At 55.0% G+C, this 21,520-nt stretch overlaps 1 protein-coding gene across 4 annotated transcripts; it reads left to right on the top strand.

Moving 5' to 3' along the window:
* Positions 1-63: 63 nt before the first annotated feature.
* DDX54 (DEAD-box helicase 54) lies at positions 64-21,263 on the top strand. Of its 4 annotated transcripts, none has more exons than XM_033836977.1 (20): positions 64-267; positions 2,935-3,064; positions 6,323-6,393; positions 6,995-7,183; positions 7,302-7,351; positions 8,453-8,494; positions 8,620-8,715; positions 9,403-9,524; positions 9,634-9,695; positions 9,773-9,904; positions 11,063-11,273; positions 13,662-13,796; positions 14,770-15,000; positions 15,087-15,160; positions 15,755-15,976; positions 17,106-17,248; positions 17,337-17,450; positions 18,066-18,170; positions 18,470-18,561; positions 20,651-21,263. In XM_033836977.1, the coding sequence occupies exons 1-20, from the start codon at positions 94-96 to the stop codon at positions 20,881-20,883; spliced, it is 2,628 nt and encodes an 875-aa protein (XP_033692868.1). In that variant the 5' UTR covers positions 64-93; the 3' UTR covers positions 20,884-21,263. The 4 variants fall into 4 exon arrangements, with proteins under 4 accessions (XP_033692868.1, XP_033692867.1, XP_033692870.1 ...); XM_033836976.2 differs by having other exon boundaries at positions 65-267; positions 18,470-18,582; XM_033836978.2 differs by having other exon boundaries at positions 112-267; positions 2,935-3,012; positions 18,470-18,582.
* The last annotated feature ends 257 nt before the right edge of the window (positions 21,264-21,520 follow it).

Here is a 21,520-nt window from a genome sequence, read left to right as displayed (position 1 = left end):
GGGCGCGTAGAGGCGCCCCCCCCACGTCCTGCAGCACCGTTGGTACGTACCCGCAAACTCCGCCCCCTCCCGGTTCCCTGCGCCCCGGCCCGCATGGCTGGCGGAACGCGTCCGGCGGCCGCACCGCGGTCCCGAGCTGCCATGGCCCAGTGGAGGAAGAAGAAGGGGCTCCGGAAGCGCCGGGGCGCGGCCTCTCAGTCCCGCAGCAGCGACTCGGAGGACGGCGAGTTTGAGATTCAGGCAGAAGATGACGCCCGGGCCCAGAAGGTAGTAGCGCTGGGCTTGGACATACGTCAGAGCCCGAGTCCCGGCTCCGCATAGCGTCCCGCGGCCTCAGTTTTCCCAGCTGGGGAGTGGGCACGGCTGAGGGTGGGGAGAGGTCGGCTGGCCGGGGGTCGGGGCAGGACCTCCGGCCTGAGCACGTGTTTCGGTGTCCGACACGCCCAGGGTCCTGACGTCCCGAGCCTCTGTGCTACGGAGGCTGGGGCCTGCGGGCCTTCCGGCCTTCCGGGCCGGCTCTTGGTCTCGCGCTTCTCATTGGCTACTTCCTGGCCAGGGGCGGGTCCCGGTTCCCATTCGTCCAATGAAAAGTGCGGGTGATGAAGATCAGACTTTGAGAGGGGGATTCTTGGGAGGATGAATTAAGAGAAGGCTGCATCTCTTGGCTTGAGACAGTGACGCCCCCAAACCTCTGGGAAACTAAGTTAAACTTGGGTTTGTAGATAGCTTACAGTGTGCTATCCTCCGTGCTAAGAGCTTTGCAAGCCTTATCATTTAATCCCCACACCAACCCTGTGAGCTAAGTAGTCACACTCATTTTCCAGAGGAGGAAACAGAAGCCTGGAGGGGTGAAGGAACTTGACCAAGACCTCACAGCTTGTGAGTGGGAGAGCCAGGATTCAAATCCCGGACTGTATGGTTCCAGGCCCTGTGTTATTTCCACTACTGAATGCCAACTGTATGCAAATGAGGGGGGGTCAGGTGTGAGCACCAAGGGGGCAAAAGAGTTGTAGCCCATTATTTCTCACAGCCTTGTGCTTAGCGGGTACCTGGCACAGAGAAGACTCTGGGTAAGTAGATGAATGAGTGGGGCTTTATATGAAGAGAGAGGTCTACGCTCCTCTGAGGCAGGGACCAGATGGGGACCTTATTCCACACCATCCGAGTCTCACACAGTAGGTGCTCTGTAAATATGGACCAAGGCACAGCCCTGTGTTCAAGTTCAACCCAACCTTGTACTGGCTGTGGGACATGGGAGAAGTTGCTTAACCTCTCTGTGCCTCAGTTTCCACATGTGTAGAAAGCTGTTGATTATGTATGCCTCAAAAACTGTGGAAAGGATGGAATGACAGTGTTCACACATTCTACTCTACAGTAAATATTGCTGGGGCACCAGTGTGTTCCAGGCACTTTGTTATCATGTGTCTAGAATGGGGGTTGGCAAGGTTGGCAAGCTTTTCCTGTAAAGGACCAGATGGTAAATATTTTGGCTTTGCAGGGCCATATAAGGTCGCTGTCTTCTTTGTTTGACTTTTTACAATCTTTTAAAATTTAAAAACCATTCTTACTTCACAGACTGTACAAGACAGGTGCAGCTCTGACCTAGAGGGTTGGTGGAGGACCATAGAGGGTCTCATAGGAAAGAATATAGACTCCGAAGCCAGGGTTCAAATCCCTTGCTGGCCGTGTGACTTTGGCAGGTCACTTCACCTCTTGTGCTTCAGTTTCCTTCTCTGTAAAAGGGACTAAGTAATAGCACCTACTTCACAGAGTTGTTGTGAGGATTAAGTGGGTTAATTTATTTTTTTAATTTATTTTATTTTATTTTATTTTGGCTGCATTGGGTCTTTGTAGCTGCACGCGTGCTTTCTGTAGTTGTGGCGAGAAGGGGCTACTCTCTGTGGCAGTGCGTGGACTTCTCATTGTAGTGGCTTCTCTTGTTGCGGAGCACGGGCCCTAGGCGTATGGGCTTCAGTAGTTGTGCCTCGCGGGCTCAGTAGTTGTGGCTCGCGGGCTCTAGAGTGCAGGTTCAGTAGCTGTGGGGCATGGGCTTAGTTGCTCCGCGGCACGTGGGATCTTCCCGGACCAGGGCTCAAACCTGTGTCCCCTGCATTGGCAGGCAGGTTCTTAACCACTGCGCCACCAGGGAAGCCCCAAGTGGGTTAATTTATATGAATGCTTAGCACAGCACCTGGCTTATAGTAAGTACCAGGTAAGTTTTAGCCATTATTATGAATTAGTGCTTTTATAAATGTTATTTCTGAGAAGAAAGGGACAGCGCTGTAGTCCAAGAAGACTCCCCAGAGGCGGTGTCTGAGTTTGATTTAGCTATTGCTAGAACAAGTGGGTGGCAGAGACGAGGACAGGAATGAGAGAGACCAGAGCTGGGGAGGGATGATGGATCAGAAAGGGGATTGGGGAGAGGGGAGCTGGGCAGATTGGAAGAGTCTAGTATCTCACACATAGTAGATGCTTTGATTGGCTCCCTAAAGTTTGGAGGGCTTTGAATGCCAGGCCAGGATGATAATTATGATGATACCACCACCTGGGCACAGTTCTAAGCTTTACACGCACCCATTTAGTCTTCACAACATGCTATGAGGCATACGCTCTTGTCATCCCCATTTTCCCAATGTGGGAACGCAGCTCTGGGAGACGAAGTCCCTGGTCTGAGGTCTCACAGCTGGAAGTGACAGAGTTGGGATTGAAACGCAGGCTGTCTGTCTGCAGAGCAGCTCTCTGACCCTGTGCCCTGTCCTGGTCCGGTCAAAGGAGAGCCCTTTAGCAGAGAAGTCATGTGATCTGGCAGGAGCATCATCATCTTGAATGGAGCAAGGTCAGGGGCGGGCACTGGCAACAGGACAGCCCCCTTCCTTGCCCCAAGTGGACTCACTCTACCTGGAATGATGCTGCCTCTCTGTTGCTCCCTCCCAGCTGGGACCCGGCAGACCCCTACCCACCTTCCCCACCTCGGAATGCACCTCGGACGTGGAGCCGGACACACGGGAGATGGTACGAGCCCAGAACAAGAAGAAGAAGAAGTCGGGAGGCTTCCAGTCCATGGGTGGGTGAGCCAGGCATCCGGGGACTCTGTGTGTGGGGAGCAGTGGGGGCTTATGACCTTCCGTGCTCTGCTCTGGACCCAACACTGTGATGGGTTTGGGGGGTTGGAGGCAGCAGATAGTCTCCAAGCCACTCACGGCCTTCTCGTGGGGGCAATGGGCCTGACACGATGAGAGAACAGTTAGGGCCGGACTCAGGGCGATGCTGGTGCAGTAACAGGCTCAGATGTCTGGGGATTGAGCGGCGTGACAGAGCCGCATTTCAGAGCCGAGGGTAAGAGATGAGATAGTTGGGTGCTGTTGGTACACCTGGCCAGCCGGAAGGAAAGCCGGACTCTTTCTTGGCTCTTTACATATCAGTAGCATCTGGAGTGAAGATTGAAACATCAAGGTGAATAGTTGTATAACCTGAAAGGAAAAGAAGCCTAAGTGTGACCTGAGCACTGTTTTATTTGACTTTTTTTCTATTTAGATGTGTGTATGCCAAAAAAACACTGTAGACTTAAGTAAACACTGTACCAGGAATATTTGCAACTATGGGACAAAGGGCTGATAACCCTAATATACAAAAAGCTTTTACAAATCAAGAAGAAAAAGACAGACACCCGATAGAGAACTGGGCAAAGAAAATAGCTCACAAAAGGAATCTAGACAGCCAAGTGTGCTAACATTCATCAAAATCAAAGGAAAAAGCCAAAACATCTACATGTGGCTATTTTTGGCCTTTCTGAATCTCTAAGATGAAGGATTGACCAAAAAGCAGCTAAAACCATGGTGCTTCCCTGTCTCCAGGCCTCCCACTGTCCTCCCATCTCCACAAGCCCAGGTCACATGGAGGCTCCAAAGGCCACCTTCTCCCTCTCGCAGTACCACGTGCTTCAGCTGTCACACCCGTGCCTGCACCCATCACAGGCCCTTGTCACTTAAGATCCTTTTCTTCCTCTTTCCTTCCTTTCTTTCTTTCTCCCTCCCTTCTTCTCTTTCTTCTTTCCTTCCTTCTTTCTTTCTTTCTCTCTCCCTCCCTCCCTCCCTCCCTTCCTTCCTTCCTTTCTGTCTTTCTTTCTTTCTCTTTCTCTGTCTCTCTCTCCCTCCCTCCCTCCCTCCCTCCCTCCCTTCCTTCCTTTCTTTCAACTTTTTTTTTCTTTTGGCCACGCTGCACAGCATGTGGGATCTTAGTTCCCCGCCCAGGGATCGAACCCGTGCCCCCTGCAGTGGAAGCATGGAGCCCTAACCACTGGACCACCAGGGACTTTCCGACACCTTTTTCTTTTAATTATGAAAAATTTCAAGCATATAAAAATTAGAAAACAGTGAGTCTCCACATACCCATCACCAGCTTCAGCAGTTTTAACCACTGGTGTTGTTTTATCCACACCCTACCCACTCATGGCCACCATCCCAGAGGATTCTGAAGCGAATCCCAGGCACCCCCTCCTTCTATCCCGAAATACTTCCCACCTGCCTCCAAGAGAGCAGGACCCTCCTACACCTAAAACAAACACAGTTCCTCAATATAATCCAAGGTCTCATCAGCATTCAGACTCCCATTGTCTCATGGCATTAAGATATTTCAAATCACAGGAATAAAGACGCAGACGTAGAGAATGAACTTGAGGACACGGGGAGGGGGAAGGGGAAGCTGGGACGAAGTGAGAGAGTGGCATGGACTTATATATACCACCAAATGTAAAATAGATAGCTAGTGGGAAGCAGCCACATAGCACAGGGAGATCAGCTCTGTGCTTTGTGACCACCTAGAGGGGTGGGATAGGGAGGGTGGGAGGGAGACGCAAGAGGGAGGAGATACAGGGAAATATGTATATGTATAGCTGATTCACTTTGTTATACAGCATAAACTAACACACCATCGTAAAGCAATTGTACTCCAATAAAGATGTTAAAAAAGGGCTTCCCTGGTGGCGCAGTGGTTGAGTGTCCGCCTGCCGATGCAGGGGACACGGGTTCATGCCCCGGTGCGGGAAGATCCCACGTGCCGCAGAGCAGCTAGGCCCGTGAGCCACGGCTGCTGGGCCTGCGCGTCCGGAGCCTGTGCTCCGCAACGGGAGAGGCCACAACAGTGAGAGGCCCGCGTACCGCAAAAAAAAAAAAAAGATGTTAAAAAAAATTATTAAATGACACTAAAATTTGAATATTCTAAGAAAAAAAAAGATGGGCTTTTTTTTGTGTGTGTGGTACACAGGCCTCTCACTGCTGTGGCCTCTTCCGTTGCAGAGCACAGGCTCCGGTTGCTCGGACTCAGCGGCCATGGCTCACGGGCCCAGCCGCTCCGCGGCATGTGGGATCTTCCCGGACCGGGGCACGAACCTGTGTCCCCTGCATCGGCAGGCAGACTCTCAACCACTGCGCCACCAGGGGAGCCCAGGCTTTTTTTTTTTAATGTAAACTTTTGACTTGAATATAACATACTGACAAAAAATGCACAAATCATAAGTGTCCAGCTGAATGAAGTTTTACAAAGTGAATGCACTTGTGTAACCACTATCCAGATCAAGATAAAGAGCATTACCAGCACCCCAGAGTTTCCGTGGCCCTTCCAGTTATTACTGTCCATCAAATGGAACCACTAGTTCAACTTCTGTCACCATAGATTTGTTTTGCCTATATTTGTAACTTTACATAAAATGACTCACTCAGTATGTGACAATTTACGTGTCGCGTGTCTCTTTCAAACCTAGGTTTGTGAAATCTAACCATGTTATTAGCTTTTTCAAACTGTTCAGTTTCATTGATGTATAATATTTCATTTTATGAACATAGCACAATTATTTCTCAGCACAGTGAATGAAAGTTCCAGGTGCTAATACCTAAAATTGTGATCTTTCTTCCTTTTAGCTGTTTTGCTGAGCGCGTAGTGGTAGCTCATTGTGGTTTTCATTCGTATTGATAGTTCTCTAGTGACTAATGATGTTGGCCAGCTTTTCATAGACTTATTAGCCATTTATACAGCTTCGTTTGTAAAATGCTTATTAAGGTGGGTTGTTTTTGGTTTGTTTTGTCCATTAAAATTGTTATGTCAGTGAAAAAAAAAAGCTTTCAAATCAGAATCCAAATGTGGTTCATACCCCACAATCAGTAGATTTGTTTTCTAAGTCTCAGTTAACCGATCAGCTTTGCTCTATCACTTTTCTTTTTTTCTTGCTATTTATTTGTTGATGAAACTGTCATTTGTCCTGTGTAGTTTTCTGTCATGTGTCATAGGGGCTCCTCTAGCCCCCTGGCCATTCCCATGTCTTTCCCAGGCTTGAGCTACCCAGTGTTCAAAGGCATCATGAAGAAGGGCTACAAGGTGCCAACACCCATCCAGAGGAAGGTACGGGGCGGGGAAGCTGATGCAGGTCGGGAGGTGGGGATGGCCAACCTGGCCCTCCTGCCTGGCCTCTTGACCTCCACCCCTTGTCCCATCTGTCATATCTGTCGTCCCCTCTTACTCTGGCCGAAGCCCCACGAGCCTGCCCATTTCACAGGTGGAGAAAGTCAGGCACGGCAGAGCAGAGGTTCGACCCTGTGCCTCTTTGCCACTTAAGCTGCCCACTGCTGAGTCCCTGCCCGGGCAACTCGCAGGCACCCCATCATCACCTGGGTCTCATCTTTGTTGTCCTCAGACATTTAGCCAAGAGAGAGATAACGTTTCTCTGGGATCCTGAGGAGGGTGACTAGATGGGGAGATAGAGTCTGGCTTAACCTGAAGAAGGTTGTTCCAACAGTAGAAAGAGTTGGGGGTAACAGGCTGCTCATCCCCGGAGGTGTGCAAACAGGCTTTAGCAAGAGTGGGATCGGGGCTGGGGGACAGGCCCCATCCCTTTCGCTGAGATGCTCTGGTTTGCCCACTCCCTGCAGACTTGAAGCTCTGGATCATGTGGTGCTTGGGTGCAGGAGCTGACCCCTCCCCTCCCCCGCTCATTCCCCTGCAGACCATCCCAGTGATCCTGGATGGCAAGGATGTGGTAGCCATGGCCCGGACAGGCAGTGGTAAGACGGCCTGCTTCCTCATCCCCATGTTCGAGAGGCTCAAGACCCGCAGCGCCCAGACCGGGGCCCGCGCCCTCATCCTCTCACCCACCCGAGAGCTGGCCCTGCAGACCATGAAGTTCACCAAGGAGGTATGTCCGGGCGCAGGGACAGGGTGGCTGGGCTGAGCTGGGACCAGTCAGTGAGGCCCGAGTGGGCTGAGTCAGCTCCCATCGTTGGCTCTCAATCTCTCTTTCTTTCTCTCCACAGCTGGGCAAGTTCACTGGCCTCAAGACTGCCCTGATACTGGGCGGGGACAAGTAAGAGCCCCCTCGGTGCCCTGTGCAGTGGTCCCCCAAAGCAAACGTGCCCCGTGCCTCTCCATCAGATGGACTGAGCTTGCGCTGCTCATTAATAACAGCAACTTCTCTGCACATTCTTAAAGTACCAACAAGGGGAAATATACAGTAAAATACCGAAAGGAATTTCACACACAAAACTCTGACACAGGTTCTGATGCTTCTAAAAGAGAGCTGGTAGTGCACTGGGTCACCCAAATGGGTCACTTAGTTGTGTATGTTTTAATATGCTTGATTTGGGGCTATTTAAAGTGGGATGCACACAGATGGAGGACGTTTGTAATAGCTCAAATCTGCAGAATACTATATTTTTCCTGATGTGCTTGCCCCATCCTTCTAAGGTAGCAGGCACCACACCTGTTTTACAGATGAGCTAACTGAGGAAGTGATGGGCTCAGAGAGCCACACAGTGGTCTGGTAGTAGAGCTAAGATTAGAACCCCTGCGCCCCGCCCCACAGTTTCTCCCTCAAAGCGCAGCCCCTTCCTCATTCTTTTCTCAGAATATCACTGTCACCAGTCGTTTTTGATTCTCACTGAGAGTGTTTTGTTTTTCAGTGCTCTTTTGCCTACATTATAATTTATTATCTCTATTGTTGTGACTGTCAGAAATACCTCCATAAGCTGGACCTGGCCCAGAATTCTGACTCCTGGTTCCTACAGGTGTCCCAGGGGTGTTTTCAGAGGAGAACTAAAGTTAGGGATGTGTGCTCAAACGGTTTGGGAACAAGGACACAGATCCAGGAAACCTGCTTCTAGGTGGAGCTGGCAGTTCCAGGGTTAGTTGCTAGGTGGTGCTGTGGGTCAAAGTATGAACGGAGTGAATGAGATGGGTTCCGTGGCTGAGTCTATCTTTGGAGAACTTTGTTGTTATCAGTCCTTTTGTGTGTTTGAACTTGTAGTTCTTGTCAGGGCAATGCTTTTGCCTAGTAGCTCAGCAATAGCTTTTCCCCATTTCTGAGCCTGGGGTCAAGGTGTGGGACTCAGCTGAGCATTTGGAGATGGGAAGGGAGAGAGATAAAAGAGACCTGTTCTATCAAGCTAACACCTCTTCTTCTTCCTAGGATGGAAGACCAGTTTGCAGCCCTGCACGAAAATCCCGACATGTGAGTGTGTGGATTGGGGAAGATGCTCTGGGGTCCCTTCCCAGATGGCCAGGGTCTGGGGAGTGAGAGGAGGGCTATGCTGGTGCCCTGGCCCTGGGTGACCTGGCCTGCACAATCACTTCCAGAATCATTGCTACCCCTGGGCGCTTGGTGCATGTGGCTGTGGAGATGAACCTAAAGCTGCAGAGCGTGGAATATGTGGTATTTGATGAGGCTGACAGGTAAGGCTGCAGGTGCATCCCCGGGCACTTGTGTCAGGGTTGGCCAGGAGGAAGGGCTCTGCCAGAAGAGACCTATGCAGTCGAGATCAAAGCAGCGTTTCCCCAAAGAGGGCCACAGACTGTAGGCAGTGCCAGAGCTGATGGGGCTCCCTGGACCAACAGTTTTTTTCTTTTGTATTACTTTTAGGAATATTGAAAAGAATAGTAAAACAACAAACACATGATTTGAAAGAGATAAAAAATAGCACAAGGTTGAAAGCACGGACTGGAGCCAGACAGGTGGGATCAAATCCCAGCTCTATGAACTTGGGTAAATCCCTGAGGGTCTGCAGGCCTTGGTGGCCTCACCTACAAAGTGGGGATAAAATAGCATGTACCTCACAGGGCTGCCGTGAGGACTAAAGGGGTTGATATTTTATAAAGTGCTTAGAACCATGCCTGGCCCAGAGTGAGGGCTGCTGTCATTTATTTCAACATGAATTTGTAAGAAACATAACTGAGACCAGACCTAAGATTTCAAGGTCATTATTGCTTAGGATGAGGTTGTTGAATAGCGAAAAAGTGAGCTGAGTTTAGGAAGCACTTGTCCACGTAACAGAAAGTGTGTTGGGGGCAAGGATGACAGGTTTGGAACTCACTGGAATGGAAGCCCCTCTCCTGACCCTGTGCTGCCCTCTGCCCTCCCAGGCTCTTTGAAATGGGGTTCGCAGAGCAGCTGCAGGAAATCATTGCCCGCCTCCCTGGGGGCCACCAGACTGTCCTGTTCTCTGCCACGCTGCCCAAGCTGCTGGTGGAGTTCGCCCGGGCTGGTGAGGGAGCCACAGGAGTGGGGCCGGGGGCTGGGACGCGTGTCGGCGCCTGGGAGGGGCTTGTCCCTCAGCGACTCCCCCTCCCATCCTCCTCTCTTGCCCACTTCAGGCCTCATGGAGCCCGTGCTCATCCGGCTAGACGTGGACTCCAAACTCAACGAGCAGCTCAAGGTGAGGCTCCACCCGTGCCCCTTCCCGGCCCATGGCCTGGACCCCGTGAGCCAACCGAGTGACCCTTCTCCCTGCAGACCTCCTTCTTCCTCGTGCGGGAGGATGCCAAGGCTGCTGTGCTGCTCCACCTGCTGCGCAGCCTGGTGCGGCCCCAGGACCAGACAGTGGTATTTGTGGCCACCAAGCACCACGCGGAGTATCTCAGTGAGGTGAGCTGGGGGAGGCCCGCACCTGCCCCGGGCCTGGGGACCAGCACGGACTGCATCACCACCTCTGAGCTGCGGTTCCATGCTCAGCCACCAGAGAGCAGCACCAGAGCAGGGCTGAGGCCTGGCCAGCGCTCTGTGCTTTTTTATTCTGTTAAGTTTTTCTTATAAAAAAATTTCAGACATGTAGCAAAGTCAGAAGACAGCATAATGAGCTCTCAGGTACTCAGTTATCAACTCACATCCAGTCTTGATTCATCTAATATTCCCCGTTCCATGCAGGGTATTTTGAAGTGTATCCCAGCCGTCCTGTCATTTTTCTGTAGATATTTAGTGTCCCATGTGTTTCACGTTTTTCAATTGAGGAATAGCCTGCACGCTGTAACCTGTGTAAAGTGCCCTGATCTTACATGAGCAGCTCGATGAGCTTTTCCACACGTGTATATCTGTGACCCTCCTGGGAAGAGGTCCACGAACCCCCAAGGCTGCCAGGGCCCCTCCTGAGTCAATGCGGCCGCCTTGGGTCAACCACACCTGAGTTCTGTTATCTGAGGACACAGTTCACTGGGTTTCACTTATATGACACACATTTACCGGTGCTTCCTCTGTGTAGCTACTGGGGTCACTGATGAATAAAACCAAAGTAGTAGTTTTTAAAGAGCAGTTAACACTTTCACGGTGCTTCCTGTTTTCCGGGCCCTGTTCTCAGCACTGTATGTGTATTGGCTCATTTAATTCTCATAACAAAGCTACAGAGGGGCAACTGTTATTCTCCCTGTTCTACCGACAAGGAAAGTGAAGGCACAGAGAGGTTAGGGAACTTGGGCAGGTCACAAAGCCTGTTAGTGGCAGAGTCAGGATGAGACTTGTGTCTTGGGGTGGCACTTGCAGCCTCCCTGAGGGAGACCTCTGCACGTGCCATCTTTTTTTGACATTCAGACAACCCTGCAGAGGTGAGAGGTGATATGAGCCCCATTTATACTGATGAAGACCAAACCGAGGTCACCCAGCTGAGCTGGGGTTTATATTGAGGGCGCCCAACTCCAGAGCCCGTGGTCTTACCGCCATGTCGTGGCGCCCACTGCCACGGCCCAGCCTCCTGTCCTCTCCCCTGTCCGTCTCCTCACCCCTTTCCCTCCCTCTGGTCTTCACTCTGGGCAGCTGCTGACGGCCCAGCGGGTGAGCTGCGCCCACATCTACAGTGCCCTGGACCAGACGGCCCGCAAGATCAACCTGGCCAAGTTCATGCACGGCAAGTGCTCGGCCCTCATCGTGACTGACCTGGCAGCCCGGGGCCTGGACATCCCACTGCTGGACAACGTCATCAACTACAGCTTCCCCGCCAAGGGCAAGCTCTTCTTGCACCGCGTGGGTAAGGAGCCTGTGGCTGCACTGGGCACCGGGGGGGCGGTCCCAGCGGGAGCTGAGGGCACAGGGCTCAACTCCTGCCACTGCAGGTGGGGAACTGAGGCCCAGGGAGGGCACCAGTAAATCGGAGTCTCTGGGGAGCGTGGCCCAGGCCCGCTCTAGTGGGCAGCCCTAGACTCTAAGGAGGGGATGCTCCCGCTTTCTGGGTTCCCCAGGCTGGTGCTTAGCTTTCCCATCAGGACCTTGATGACGCGGCCCCTCCTCCCCACAGTCGTCTCCCTACAGCTCGCTCTTTCTAGCTCCTCTCCTGGGAGCAGCCTTTAAACAGCATCCCGACCCCCCTCTGCCTCCTGCTCCATCAACTGCAGACAGTCTCCTGACTCCCGGCCTTGTCCCGTCAGCCTGTTGGGCCCCACCTTCCCCTCAGCCCACCCAGGCCAGCTCACTCCATTTAATTTTTCAGTTATAAAAGTAAGGCCCGGGCTTCCCTGGTGGCGCAGTGGTTGAGAGCCTGCCTGCCGATGCAGGGGACACGGGTTCGTGCCCCAGTCCAGGAAGATCCCACATGCCGTGGAGCGGCTGCGCGTGAGCCATGGCCGCTGAGCCTGCGCGTCCGGAGCCTGTTGGCTCCGCAACGGGAGAGGCCACAACAGTGAGAGGCCCGCGTACCTCTAAAAAAAAAAAAAAAAGTAAGGCCCGCACGTAGTAGGAAAATTTGAAAGTGGAGCAAAGCACCGAGAAGGCAGGAAGTCACCCTCCCCTCACTGGTGATGTGACGGCCACAGGTGCTCACCCAGCACTCTTGGTGGGCCCTGGTCCACGTGTTCTACTTGCTCCACTGGTCTTCACAACAACCCTGTGCAGTGGGTATCAGCAGCGTCAGCTCCATCTTACAGATGAGGAAACCAAAGCAGGGAGGTTACGAACTGGTCAGGTGTCTCAGACGTAGCAAAGTGGGGCCACTGGCATTCTTTTCTTCAATTGTGGTGGAATATACATAACATACAGTTACCATTTTTACCACTTACAGGTGTAAGTTCAGTGGCATTTAGTACATTCATACTAACGTGCAACCATCACCCAGCTTCCACCTCTAGAACATTTTCGTCTTGACAAACTGAAACCCTGGACCCATTAAACTCATTCCCTCTTCCACCTCCCCCAGCCCCTGGTAACCACCAGCCTACTTTCTTTGTCTTTTTTTAACTCATAAATGCGCGTGCCATGTTTATAAATACAAGTAAGTTAAATAAGTGCGTGTGAGAGAAGCATCTGGCGGGCAAGTTCCTTGGAATTGTTCTGCGGATGATTGAACATCGTCAAATGAGTAAATTCTGGCTGCCCACAGTGGGCTGGCGGTGGGCAGACCTTCAGGGTGCGAGGGAGGCCTCCACCTGGGTCTCCATCCTCTTCTCCCTGTTGGCAGCTGCATGCTGTGCCCTGAATTCTGTTGCTTTGGGAGGGCTGGCCCTGCACATCCCCTGAGGCGTCCTCAGAACCCCCAAAGGGAATTTCTCATGTGCCGCGTGACCAGCAGTGTGAATCGGACTACCGCAAACGAATCTTCCGAATGTGGTGACACTTGGTTTCTGCAAGATGCAGAAACAAGCCAAAGCGTAATGCTATTCATGGACTGACTGACCACAAAATTAGAATCACCCTGGACATTCTTCTTGCCTCTGTATACATCATGCATGTTTTTCATTCACCATTTAAGCATCATTCTGTAACGGGTCAGCAAATTGTTCCTGTAAAGGGCCAGATGGTAAATATTTTAGGCTTTGGAACCGTTTAGTCTCTTAGACATCTCAGCCCTGGGAGCATGAAAGCAGCCACAGGCAATATGTAAATGAAGGAGCACAGCCGTGTGCCAATAAAACTTTATTTACACAGGCTTGCGGGGGCGGGGGGGGGGGGCGCTGGATTTGGCCAGGGGCCACAGCTCGCAACTCCTTTGCTTAGCTGTGTAATTCCCACCATGTGGTCATCAGCTAATTAACTAACTCTCTGTCCTTAAGTCTTTAAGTGGTTTCCATTTGGGGGCTGTTCTGGGCAGAGCTGGAGTAGGTGTCCTGTGGGTGAATCTTTGCACCCTGGGTTATTTCTGTGGATAAAAATCCCCCAAAGTGGGGATGCTGAAACTTGTGATGCTGATAAAGAGCAGTGTCTTGCCTCTATTCCTGCCAGCCTCCCAGAGCACCATGGGGACTCACGTACTCTCAGGCAGGTAGCCCTGGTGACTGTCACTGCCTTGCCCTCTTTCGTAGGTGGGACACTGCTGAAGGAGGTGGGGCTGTGGCCTGGCTTGTACCTTTAGGGTCTGGCACGTGGGACTCGTGCTGGGCTGTGGGGTCCTTTGCCTTTGCTCCTGCTTGACTACCTTCTCCCGCAGGCCGTGTGGCCCGGGCTGGCCGAAGCGGCACGGCCTACTCCTTGGTGGCCCCAGATGAGGTCCCCTACCTACTGGACCTGCACCTGTTCCTGGGCCATGCCCTGACCCTCGCCCGTCCCCACGAGGAGCTCTCCGGTGAGTGGAGGCTGGGGAGGGGCTGGGGTCCCCCCTGGAGTTCATGGTATGGATGGGGGTTGGAGGTGGGCCAAGCTGTCCTGGCTTGGGAACTTGACCCCAGGGGAAGATCCCTGTTGTTTTTTTTTTAAATTTATTTATTTTATTCATTTATTTTTGGCTGCATTGTGTCTTTGTTGCTGTGCATGCAGGCTTTCTCTAGTTGCGGTGAGCGGGGTCTACTCTTCGTTGCGGTGCGCGGCCTTCTTATTGCGGTGGCTTCTCTTGTTGCAGAGCATGGGCTCTAGGCGCGTGGGCTTCAGGAGTTGTGGCTGGCGGTTTCTGGAGCGCAGGCTCAGTGGTTGTGGCTCACGGGCTTAGTTGCTCCGTGGCATGTGGGATCTTCCTGGGCCAGGGCTCGAACCCGTGTCCCCTGCATTGGCAGGCGGATTCTTTTATTTATTTATTTGTGGTACGCGGGTCTCTCACTGTTGTGGCCTCTCCCGCTGCGGAGCACAGGCTCTGGATGCGTAGGCTCAGCGGCCATGGCTCACGGGCCCAGCCGCTCTGCGGCACGTGGGATCTTCCCGGACCGGGGCACGAACCCGTGTCCCCTGCATCGGCAGGTGGGCTCTCAGCCACTGCACCACCAGAGAAGCCCAAGATTCCTGTAATTTAAAGTCAGTAAAGAGCCAGATAGTAAATATCTTAGGCTCTGCAGATCACATGATCCGTGGCAGCTCCTCACCCGTGCCCTTGTAGTGCAAAATTAGTCACAGACAACACAGAAATGAGTAGATGGGGCCATGTTCCATAAAACTGTACTTGTAAAAGCAGTAGGAGCTGCTCGGTAAGTGATGGTTTCTGTTGTGGGGATTATTTTGTAATTCAGGACCCAGAGTGGGGCTGGGGAGGGGAGGTGGGGCCCTGGGCAGGTGGCTGGGCCGGAAGGCCTCTGACCAGGCCTCTGACCGAGCTCCTGGGGGGGAGGCAGGTGCGGGCGGCGGGGACGGCGTGCTGGGCCGGGTGCCGCAGGGCGTGGTGGACGATGAGGACTGCGGTCTGCGGACCAGCCTGGAGACGTCGCTGGAGCTTCGGGGCCTGGGCCGCGTGGCCGACAACGCCCAGCAGCAGTATGTGCGCTCACGGCCGGCGCCCTCACCCGAGTCCATCAAGAGGGCCAAGGAGCTGGACCTCTCGGGCCTGGGCCTGCACCCCCTCTTCAGTGAGTCCCTGCGTCGGGCGGGCGGGGGCTGGCGGCAGGCCCCGTGGAGCCCACTGCAGCTTCACGTGTCCCTCCGTCCCCCCCAGGCTCGTGCTTCCAGGAGGAGGAGCTGCAGCAGCTGCGGCTGGTGGACAGCATCAGGAACTACCGCTCCCGGGCGGTGAGTGCGGGGCCTCGGGGCTCCGGTTGAGCTCCTGACCCCCTGCAGGTCCCCAGCAGGGATTTTCTCAACCCGCGGCTCTGGCCGTGTCAGCACCTCTGTAGCCACCCCTTGTTCTGGAACCATCCCTGCTGGTCCACAGCAGGTTTCCCACCCCTTCCATACAGTTGGGTAGACTGAGGCTCACAGAGGGCAGTGACACACCCTAGGCTGTCAGAGGCCTGAGGAGCTGGCTTTCGATAGCCTCTCCTCTCCTCCTGATTCCTATCGGGTGCCCCATCTTGGGAGGTGTACCCAAAAGCAGGAAAGGCCTGCCAGCCAGCGTCAGGAAAAAGGGGCTGGAGCCTGTTGTGGTTAAGGGCACTGGTTTTGGAGCCAATGAACCTGGGTTGAAATCCCAAATCTGGCTTGTCCCAGCTGTGTGACCTTAGGCAGGCTACTCGCCTTCTCTGGGCCTCCCTTTGTAATTGTGAAAAGCAGGTAACTAGTGTAAGGGAATTGGGAGGAATGCTGGACAGAGCACACCAAGCTGGGGATGGTAGAGTTGGGGAAGAAGCGGCCAGTGGGTGAAGGCCTTGGGTGTCCCCTCCACAGACCATCTTTGAGATCAACGCTTCCAGCCGGGACCTGAGCAGCCAGGTGATGCGTGCCAAGCGGCAGAAGGATCGTAAATGCATCGCCAGCTTCCGGCAGAAGCGGCAGAAGCGGCAGAAGCGGCAGGAGCAGCAGGAGGGCCCGGCCATCCCAGCCCCGAGCCTCCCAGCACCGCAGGAGGAGCAGCCTGAGAAGGAGGAGGCGGCAGGAGACAGTGTGGAGGTGCAGGCCCCACCCTGGGGACCCTGGCGTCTGGCCTGGGGCTGGGGGAGCATGGGTCAAGTCCCAGCAGCCCATGGGGCAGACCTCAGGGCTCTGAGCAGTCACTGGGGGTGGATGCAGTGATTCCAGTCCCATCTCCGACACTTGTGGAAATCAGTGACCCAGCCTCAGCCTCCCCATCTGCGGAATGGGATCATAGTCTCGTCCACCATTCCTTGCCTGAAGCCCTGGGGGCCAGATGTGATTCAGGATTCAGAATCTTTACGGTGGGTCCACTGTGTATGATGTAACACCCTCAGCAGGGTCTGGGGTGTCACGGTCGTCAAATGCATCAGTTTCCACAGTGAGACCCACACTGAGAGGATGGACAAAGCCTCTTTTCAGCTCAGGTCAGCTTTTGCCACCAAGTGAATCTCAGGAAAGTTTGTTTTCAGAATGTTGTGGACTAGGGCTTTGCAGCCAAGTGACTGTGGTACCCGCCCCTGGGTCCGCTGGGCAGATTCAGGATGGTACGTGGAGGATTCCCACAAGCCTAGGTAGCCCTGTCATTGTCATCATCATCGCCTTGCCTCAGCTTGGGGTCCGGCAGGTGGGAAGGGGCAGAGCCGGGACTGTTGGTGGCAGTGGGGGCATGACTCAGGCAGGGTCAGGCACTGGGTCTTCATGGCGAAAAGCAGGGCTGGGGGGCCAGAGTGTCCCGTTCGCCTGGTGGGTAGGGCCCTGGGCCTGCTCATCTTATGTTTGATTTGGACAGAGGGTACAGTAGACAAAAAAATGCACTTGAAAACCCCTGGACTAGTCCACGTCATAGAGAGCAAGTCCAGACCCAGAGAGGGACAGGGCCTTGCCTTGGTCAGATGATCTGGGGGACCAAGCTGGGACTGGAACGTGGTGGGTCTCATCCTAGTTGGCACTCTGCCCTCCCCCACTCCCACCTGTCCTGCCTCTGCTGGTGCTTGAGGCAGGGGTTGTGCTGCATGTGCAGATGAGGAAACGGAGGGTCTCAATGGCAACACCAAGCTTTCAAAGTCCCAGCAGCCCCTGACCCTCAACCCTAGCTGGGCTGGTGGGTGGGGAGGCCAGTCCACTCCCTGGGGCCTACAGGTGACACTGGGCCCCGGTCCACCAGGACCTCTTCACAGAGGTTGTGGGCCGGAAGCGGCAGCAGCCAGGACCCAACCGAGGAGCCAAGAGGCGGAGGGAGGAGGCCCGGCAGCGGGACCAGGTGTTCTACATCCCCTACCGGCCCAAGGACTTCGACAGCGAGCGGGGGTGAGTGGCCGCTGGTCCCGGGTGGGGCAGGCGGGCCTGATGGGCCCCCCTCCCAACCCCGTGGTATCTCCCCACCCTCCCTCTGCAGCCTGAGCATCGGTGGGGACGGGGGTACCTTCGAGCAGCAGGTGGCTGGCGCTGTCTTGGACCTGATGGGGGACGAAGGCCAGAGCCTGACCAAGGGCCAGCAGCAGCTCAAGTGGTGAGTGAGCCAGTGGGCACACCTCTTCCATGCCCGCCTGTCTGCCGCTTGGTCCCCACAAAAGGTGACCCCCTCCTATCCTAACTCCTGTTTGATCCCCTAGAGCAGGAATTATGACATCCTCACCCCTCATTTGGTCCTCAGCACAGATTATGACGCCCACCCTGTCCTGCCCCCATTTGGTCATACACAACAGGGATCTTGACCCCATCTGTCCTTTTGGGGGGCTAGTCTTGCTAGACAGGGGCTCATGACCCAGTTTGCCCATTTGGACTCTGGTTCTGGAGAAGTGATGTGGCTCAACCCAGGGTCACAGAGCCAGGAGGCGGCCAGGTGGGGGTTGGGAACCCTCCAGGGTCCCTTGTCCCTGACCCAGGCCCCCAGGTTGGAGCTAATCCCCTGACTGCCACACTGCCTTTTGAGACCTGGGCTGCCAGGGAGTGGTGAGGAGGGCCAGGGAACGGGCCTTTATGGGGCACCTGCTGCCTGCCAGACGCCCGGCACGCTGCTTTCCTTGAATCTTCCAACAACCCAATGAGAGGGTCAGGGGGAAACAGGCCCGGAGGGGAAGCGGGCCACCTCCCTCCACAGCACACCTCCCAACTCTTCCCACAGGGACCGGAAGAAGAAGCGGTTTGTGGGACAGTCGGGACAGGAGGACAAGAAAAAGATCAAGACGGAGAGTGGCCGCTATATCAGCAGCTCCTACAAGAGGGACCTGTATCCTGGAGCGGGGTGGGGGGCAGAGGGGGTGGAGCCAAGTGCCTTCTATATCCACATCTATTGTGGGTGGGGGGCGGGGTCAGGAAGGGGCGTGGTCTGGCTCCTCAACCACCCCAGCTCCTACAGGTGGGGGCTAGAGGGGGGGCGGGGTCGAGCGGATTCAGCCACCAGACCCCCTATAGGTAAGGCCTATATCCTCTGGGGGGTGGGTGGGGGGGGCCCTGCTCCCAGCCCACGGTTGTCTAGGGCATCTTTCTCTGGATGCTGCACGCAGCTTCCTTAATGCAGCCTCCCAGCTACCAAAAGTGGAAACAGAAGCAGAAAATTGATGATCGTGACTCAGAAGAAGAAGGGACATTTGAACGGCGTGGCCCAGAGCGAAGAGGTGGTAAGCGCGGCCGAGGGCAAGGTGAGAGCCGGGGTAGGATCGTCCTTAAAACGCAGGTTGCCAAGGAGCACATTTGGTCATCTTGGGGGCTTGGTCCCCTTGATCTGGCCTGGGTCCCTCAGTGGGTGACACGCTAAGGTGGGATTTGAACTCAGCTCTGCTGCAGGAGCTTGTGCTCAGTGACCTCGGCTTGGGCCAGCTGCCCCGCGTGCCAGGACCTCGGTCAGCCCCTCAGGGCAGAGGAGCACCTGGGGAGTGGTGACACTCGTGACTCTGAAGGGAGGAGACTGGAGCCTGGGCCCGTCCCACTGCAGCCCCACCTTTGGGGCCAAGCTTGCTGTCAGAGAGGGGCTCCCGCTTGCTGTCTGGGGCCAGGCTGCGTGCTGGAGCCTCGCCGCACGTGACCTGGGGGCGAGAAGACTTGAGAATGGCCGGCTTTCAGGCCAGGAAACAAGTCGCAGTGACTGGCCCTGGGTCCCCCGCCTGCCTGCTGCCTCCCCCGGCCACCCCCGCCAGGGTTGGGGAGCTTGAACCTGTCCTGGGCCTCTTTCCGCTGGGCCCTGGCCCTGCTTGTCTCCCCCGAGCCCGCAGGGCTGCTCACTGCCTCTTCAGCATCCGAGTCTGTGTCCTTCAGCCTGGGGACGCTGTCTGTCACGGCTCCAGGTGGCCCTCTACTCTGCCTCTCCCAGGGCCTCCTCTGTTCTCTGCACGTTCCCCCTGTCCTCGTTGACATTTCCTCTGACGGTGGATACCTCTTCTGTTTCTCCCTGTTTCTGTCTTGGATTTTCTCCGACGCATCCTCTCTCTGTTGTTCTGTAGGTGTCTTTCTCTCCAGGTCTCTGTTTCTCTTTTTGCCTCTGACTCTGTATCCCTGTCCATCTCTCTGTCTCTTTCTTTGTCTCTGTTTCTCCCCATCTGTCTCTGTCTTTCTGTATCTCTCTCCATCTCTCTCATTGTTCCTGTTCCTTTCTCTCCACGCACACATGCACACGCATGCGCGCACACACACACCCCTCCCAGTCTCTGTCTCTCCTCCTCTCTTTGTCTTTCTGTGGGCGTGTCCCTGCCTCCCCCGGACCCCCTCATCCCTCAGTCCTCAGCTCCCAGTTTTATCTGGAGTGAAGCCGGCTGCTGCTGTGGGCTTGCTGGACCCGGGGTGGTGAGGATGGCCTGTGAGCTTCGGGAAAAAGCAGCTGTTCTCCCCCTGTGCTTTGTCCTCACTGTGTGTGTGTGGGGGTCCCTGACAGGTGGCCTGGCCCCTGTGGAGACATCTGGGGCCGCCTTAATGGCCATCTGTGTGGGAGCCCTGCAAGGCCACTGCTGTGGGAGGGGAGGAGCTGGGTGAGGCAAGTGAGTACAGAAGAGGAGGGGCCAGGCCTTAGTGGGGAGCCAGGGGCTGGGGGGCAGACCTGCCCGCCCAGAGAGCCGGGAGGTGGCGGGCGGGGCCACCAACCACTGCTGCTGCTGCTGGTGCCGCTTTGCTGGGTGACCTTGGATAAGTCCCTTCCCCTCGCTGGCCTTCTCTGATTTCTCTCCTGCCAGAGGAAGGTTAAGCTACAGCCTGTTTTCATCTAACAAGCCTAGAGCATGTAGTCCAGAGAGACAGGGTTTAGAGTCTGTCTGGGTCCCCAGTGCCTGGCATAGAGGAGGCACTGAAAAGCCTTTGTTGAATGATTTATGATTGTAATAGTTACACTTAGGAGGCCATACTGTGGGCTAGGCCTTGTTCTGAACCCTGCACACATAGTAACCCATTTACTCCACATTAGGACTTACGAGGTAGGTGTTCTTATTCGTAATTCATAGGAGAGGAAACTGAGGCACAGAGAAGTAAGGTAGTTGGCCCCAGGTCCAAGAGGTCACAGCTGGGACTTGATCCCTGGCAGTTTGGGCTAGAGGGTCCATGCTATTGCCCATTACAGTAGACTACTTAAGCTTTATTAAGCACTTACCATCTGCCACATGTTGGGGCCACAGCAGTGAACACAGAACGAGAGCGGGGACAGGGGAGCATCCCGGAGGCTTCTGGGAGGAGGAGACATTGGGAGTCGACCCAAAGCCTGAACTCCCTGAATCTCCATCCTGGCAGGTGCATCCCAGCCCCGCACCCCTGGTGCCCCCACAGGCCGCGTGCGCTCAGAGCTCAAGACCAAGCAGCAGATCCTGAAGCAGCGGTGCCGAGCCCAGAAGCTGCGCTTCCTGCAGCGTGGAGGCCTCAAGCAGCTCTCTGCCCGCAACCGGCGCCGCGCCCGGGAGCTGCAGCAGGGCGCCTTCGGCCGGGGCGCCCACTCCAAGAAGGGCAAGATGAGGAAGAGCCTGTAAGGAAGGTGATACAGCCCCGTGGTTCCTCACCTGGTCCAAGCATGGACATAAGCAATGTTCCCCGTGTACCACTGTGTGCCTGGCCCTGAGCTGGATGCTGGGGGGCTCCCTGCAGAAGCCGTGGTCCGTGCAAAGGAATGCTTGCTATACGGCCGCAAAGGGGCAGCAGCTGCCTCTGCCTAAGACAGGGCACGTTTGAGCAGGGTGTTGAAGGGTTCATAGGAGTTTGCCAGCAAGGCCAGGCAGGCCACGATCTGAGTTGGCAACTCGGCTGCTGCTGCTGTGTTCTGGATTCAGAGGTGGTGGCCACATGGGTGTGAGCCCTGAGTGCCTGAGGCCTAGTGATGTATTTTTAATGTAATAAACCTTTATTGAGCGCCTCCAGTGGACCAGGAGCATTGAGTTGGAAGGGACAGACCCGGGTACTAGAGTCCCAGCTAGTGTGCGGATGAGCCAAGAGCATGTGGGCAAGTCCTGAGTGGGTTCTGCTGGAATCTCCATTTTGCAGATGAGGAAAGTCAGGCTCAGAGGGTGGGTCGGTTGCTCAGGTGGGAACGCCCCAAAGCTGGCAGTCGGTCCCCTTCCTCCCACCAGGACAGGCTTGCAGCTGGGACTGGACGGTGGGAGGGAGACACGT

Source organism: Tursiops truncatus, chromosome 13 (genome assembly GCF_011762595.2).
Source record: "Tursiops truncatus isolate mTurTru1 chromosome 13, mTurTru1.mat.Y, whole genome shotgun sequence".
NCBI classification, from domain to species: Eukaryota; Metazoa; Chordata; class Mammalia; order Artiodactyla; family Delphinidae; genus Tursiops; species Tursiops truncatus.
The sequence above is the reverse complement of the archived record's forward strand: the minus strand, read 5'-3'. Positions and strand labels throughout refer to the sequence as shown.

Excerpts from the sequence above, each read along its gene's own strand:
- DDX54 (XM_033836976.2), top strand. The coding sequence starts at position 94 with ATGGCTGGCGGAACGCGTCCGGCGGCCGCACCGCGGTCCCGAGCTGCC. Across the intron at positions 7,184-7,301 it reads CCATGAAGTTCACCAAGGAG|CTGGGCAAGTTCACTGGCCT; the intron begins GTATGTCCGGGC and ends TTCTCTCCACAG. Across the intron at positions 9,696-9,772 it reads AACTCAACGAGCAGCTCAAG|ACCTCCTTCTTCCTCGTGCG; the intron begins GTGAGGCTCCAC and ends TTCTCCCTGCAG.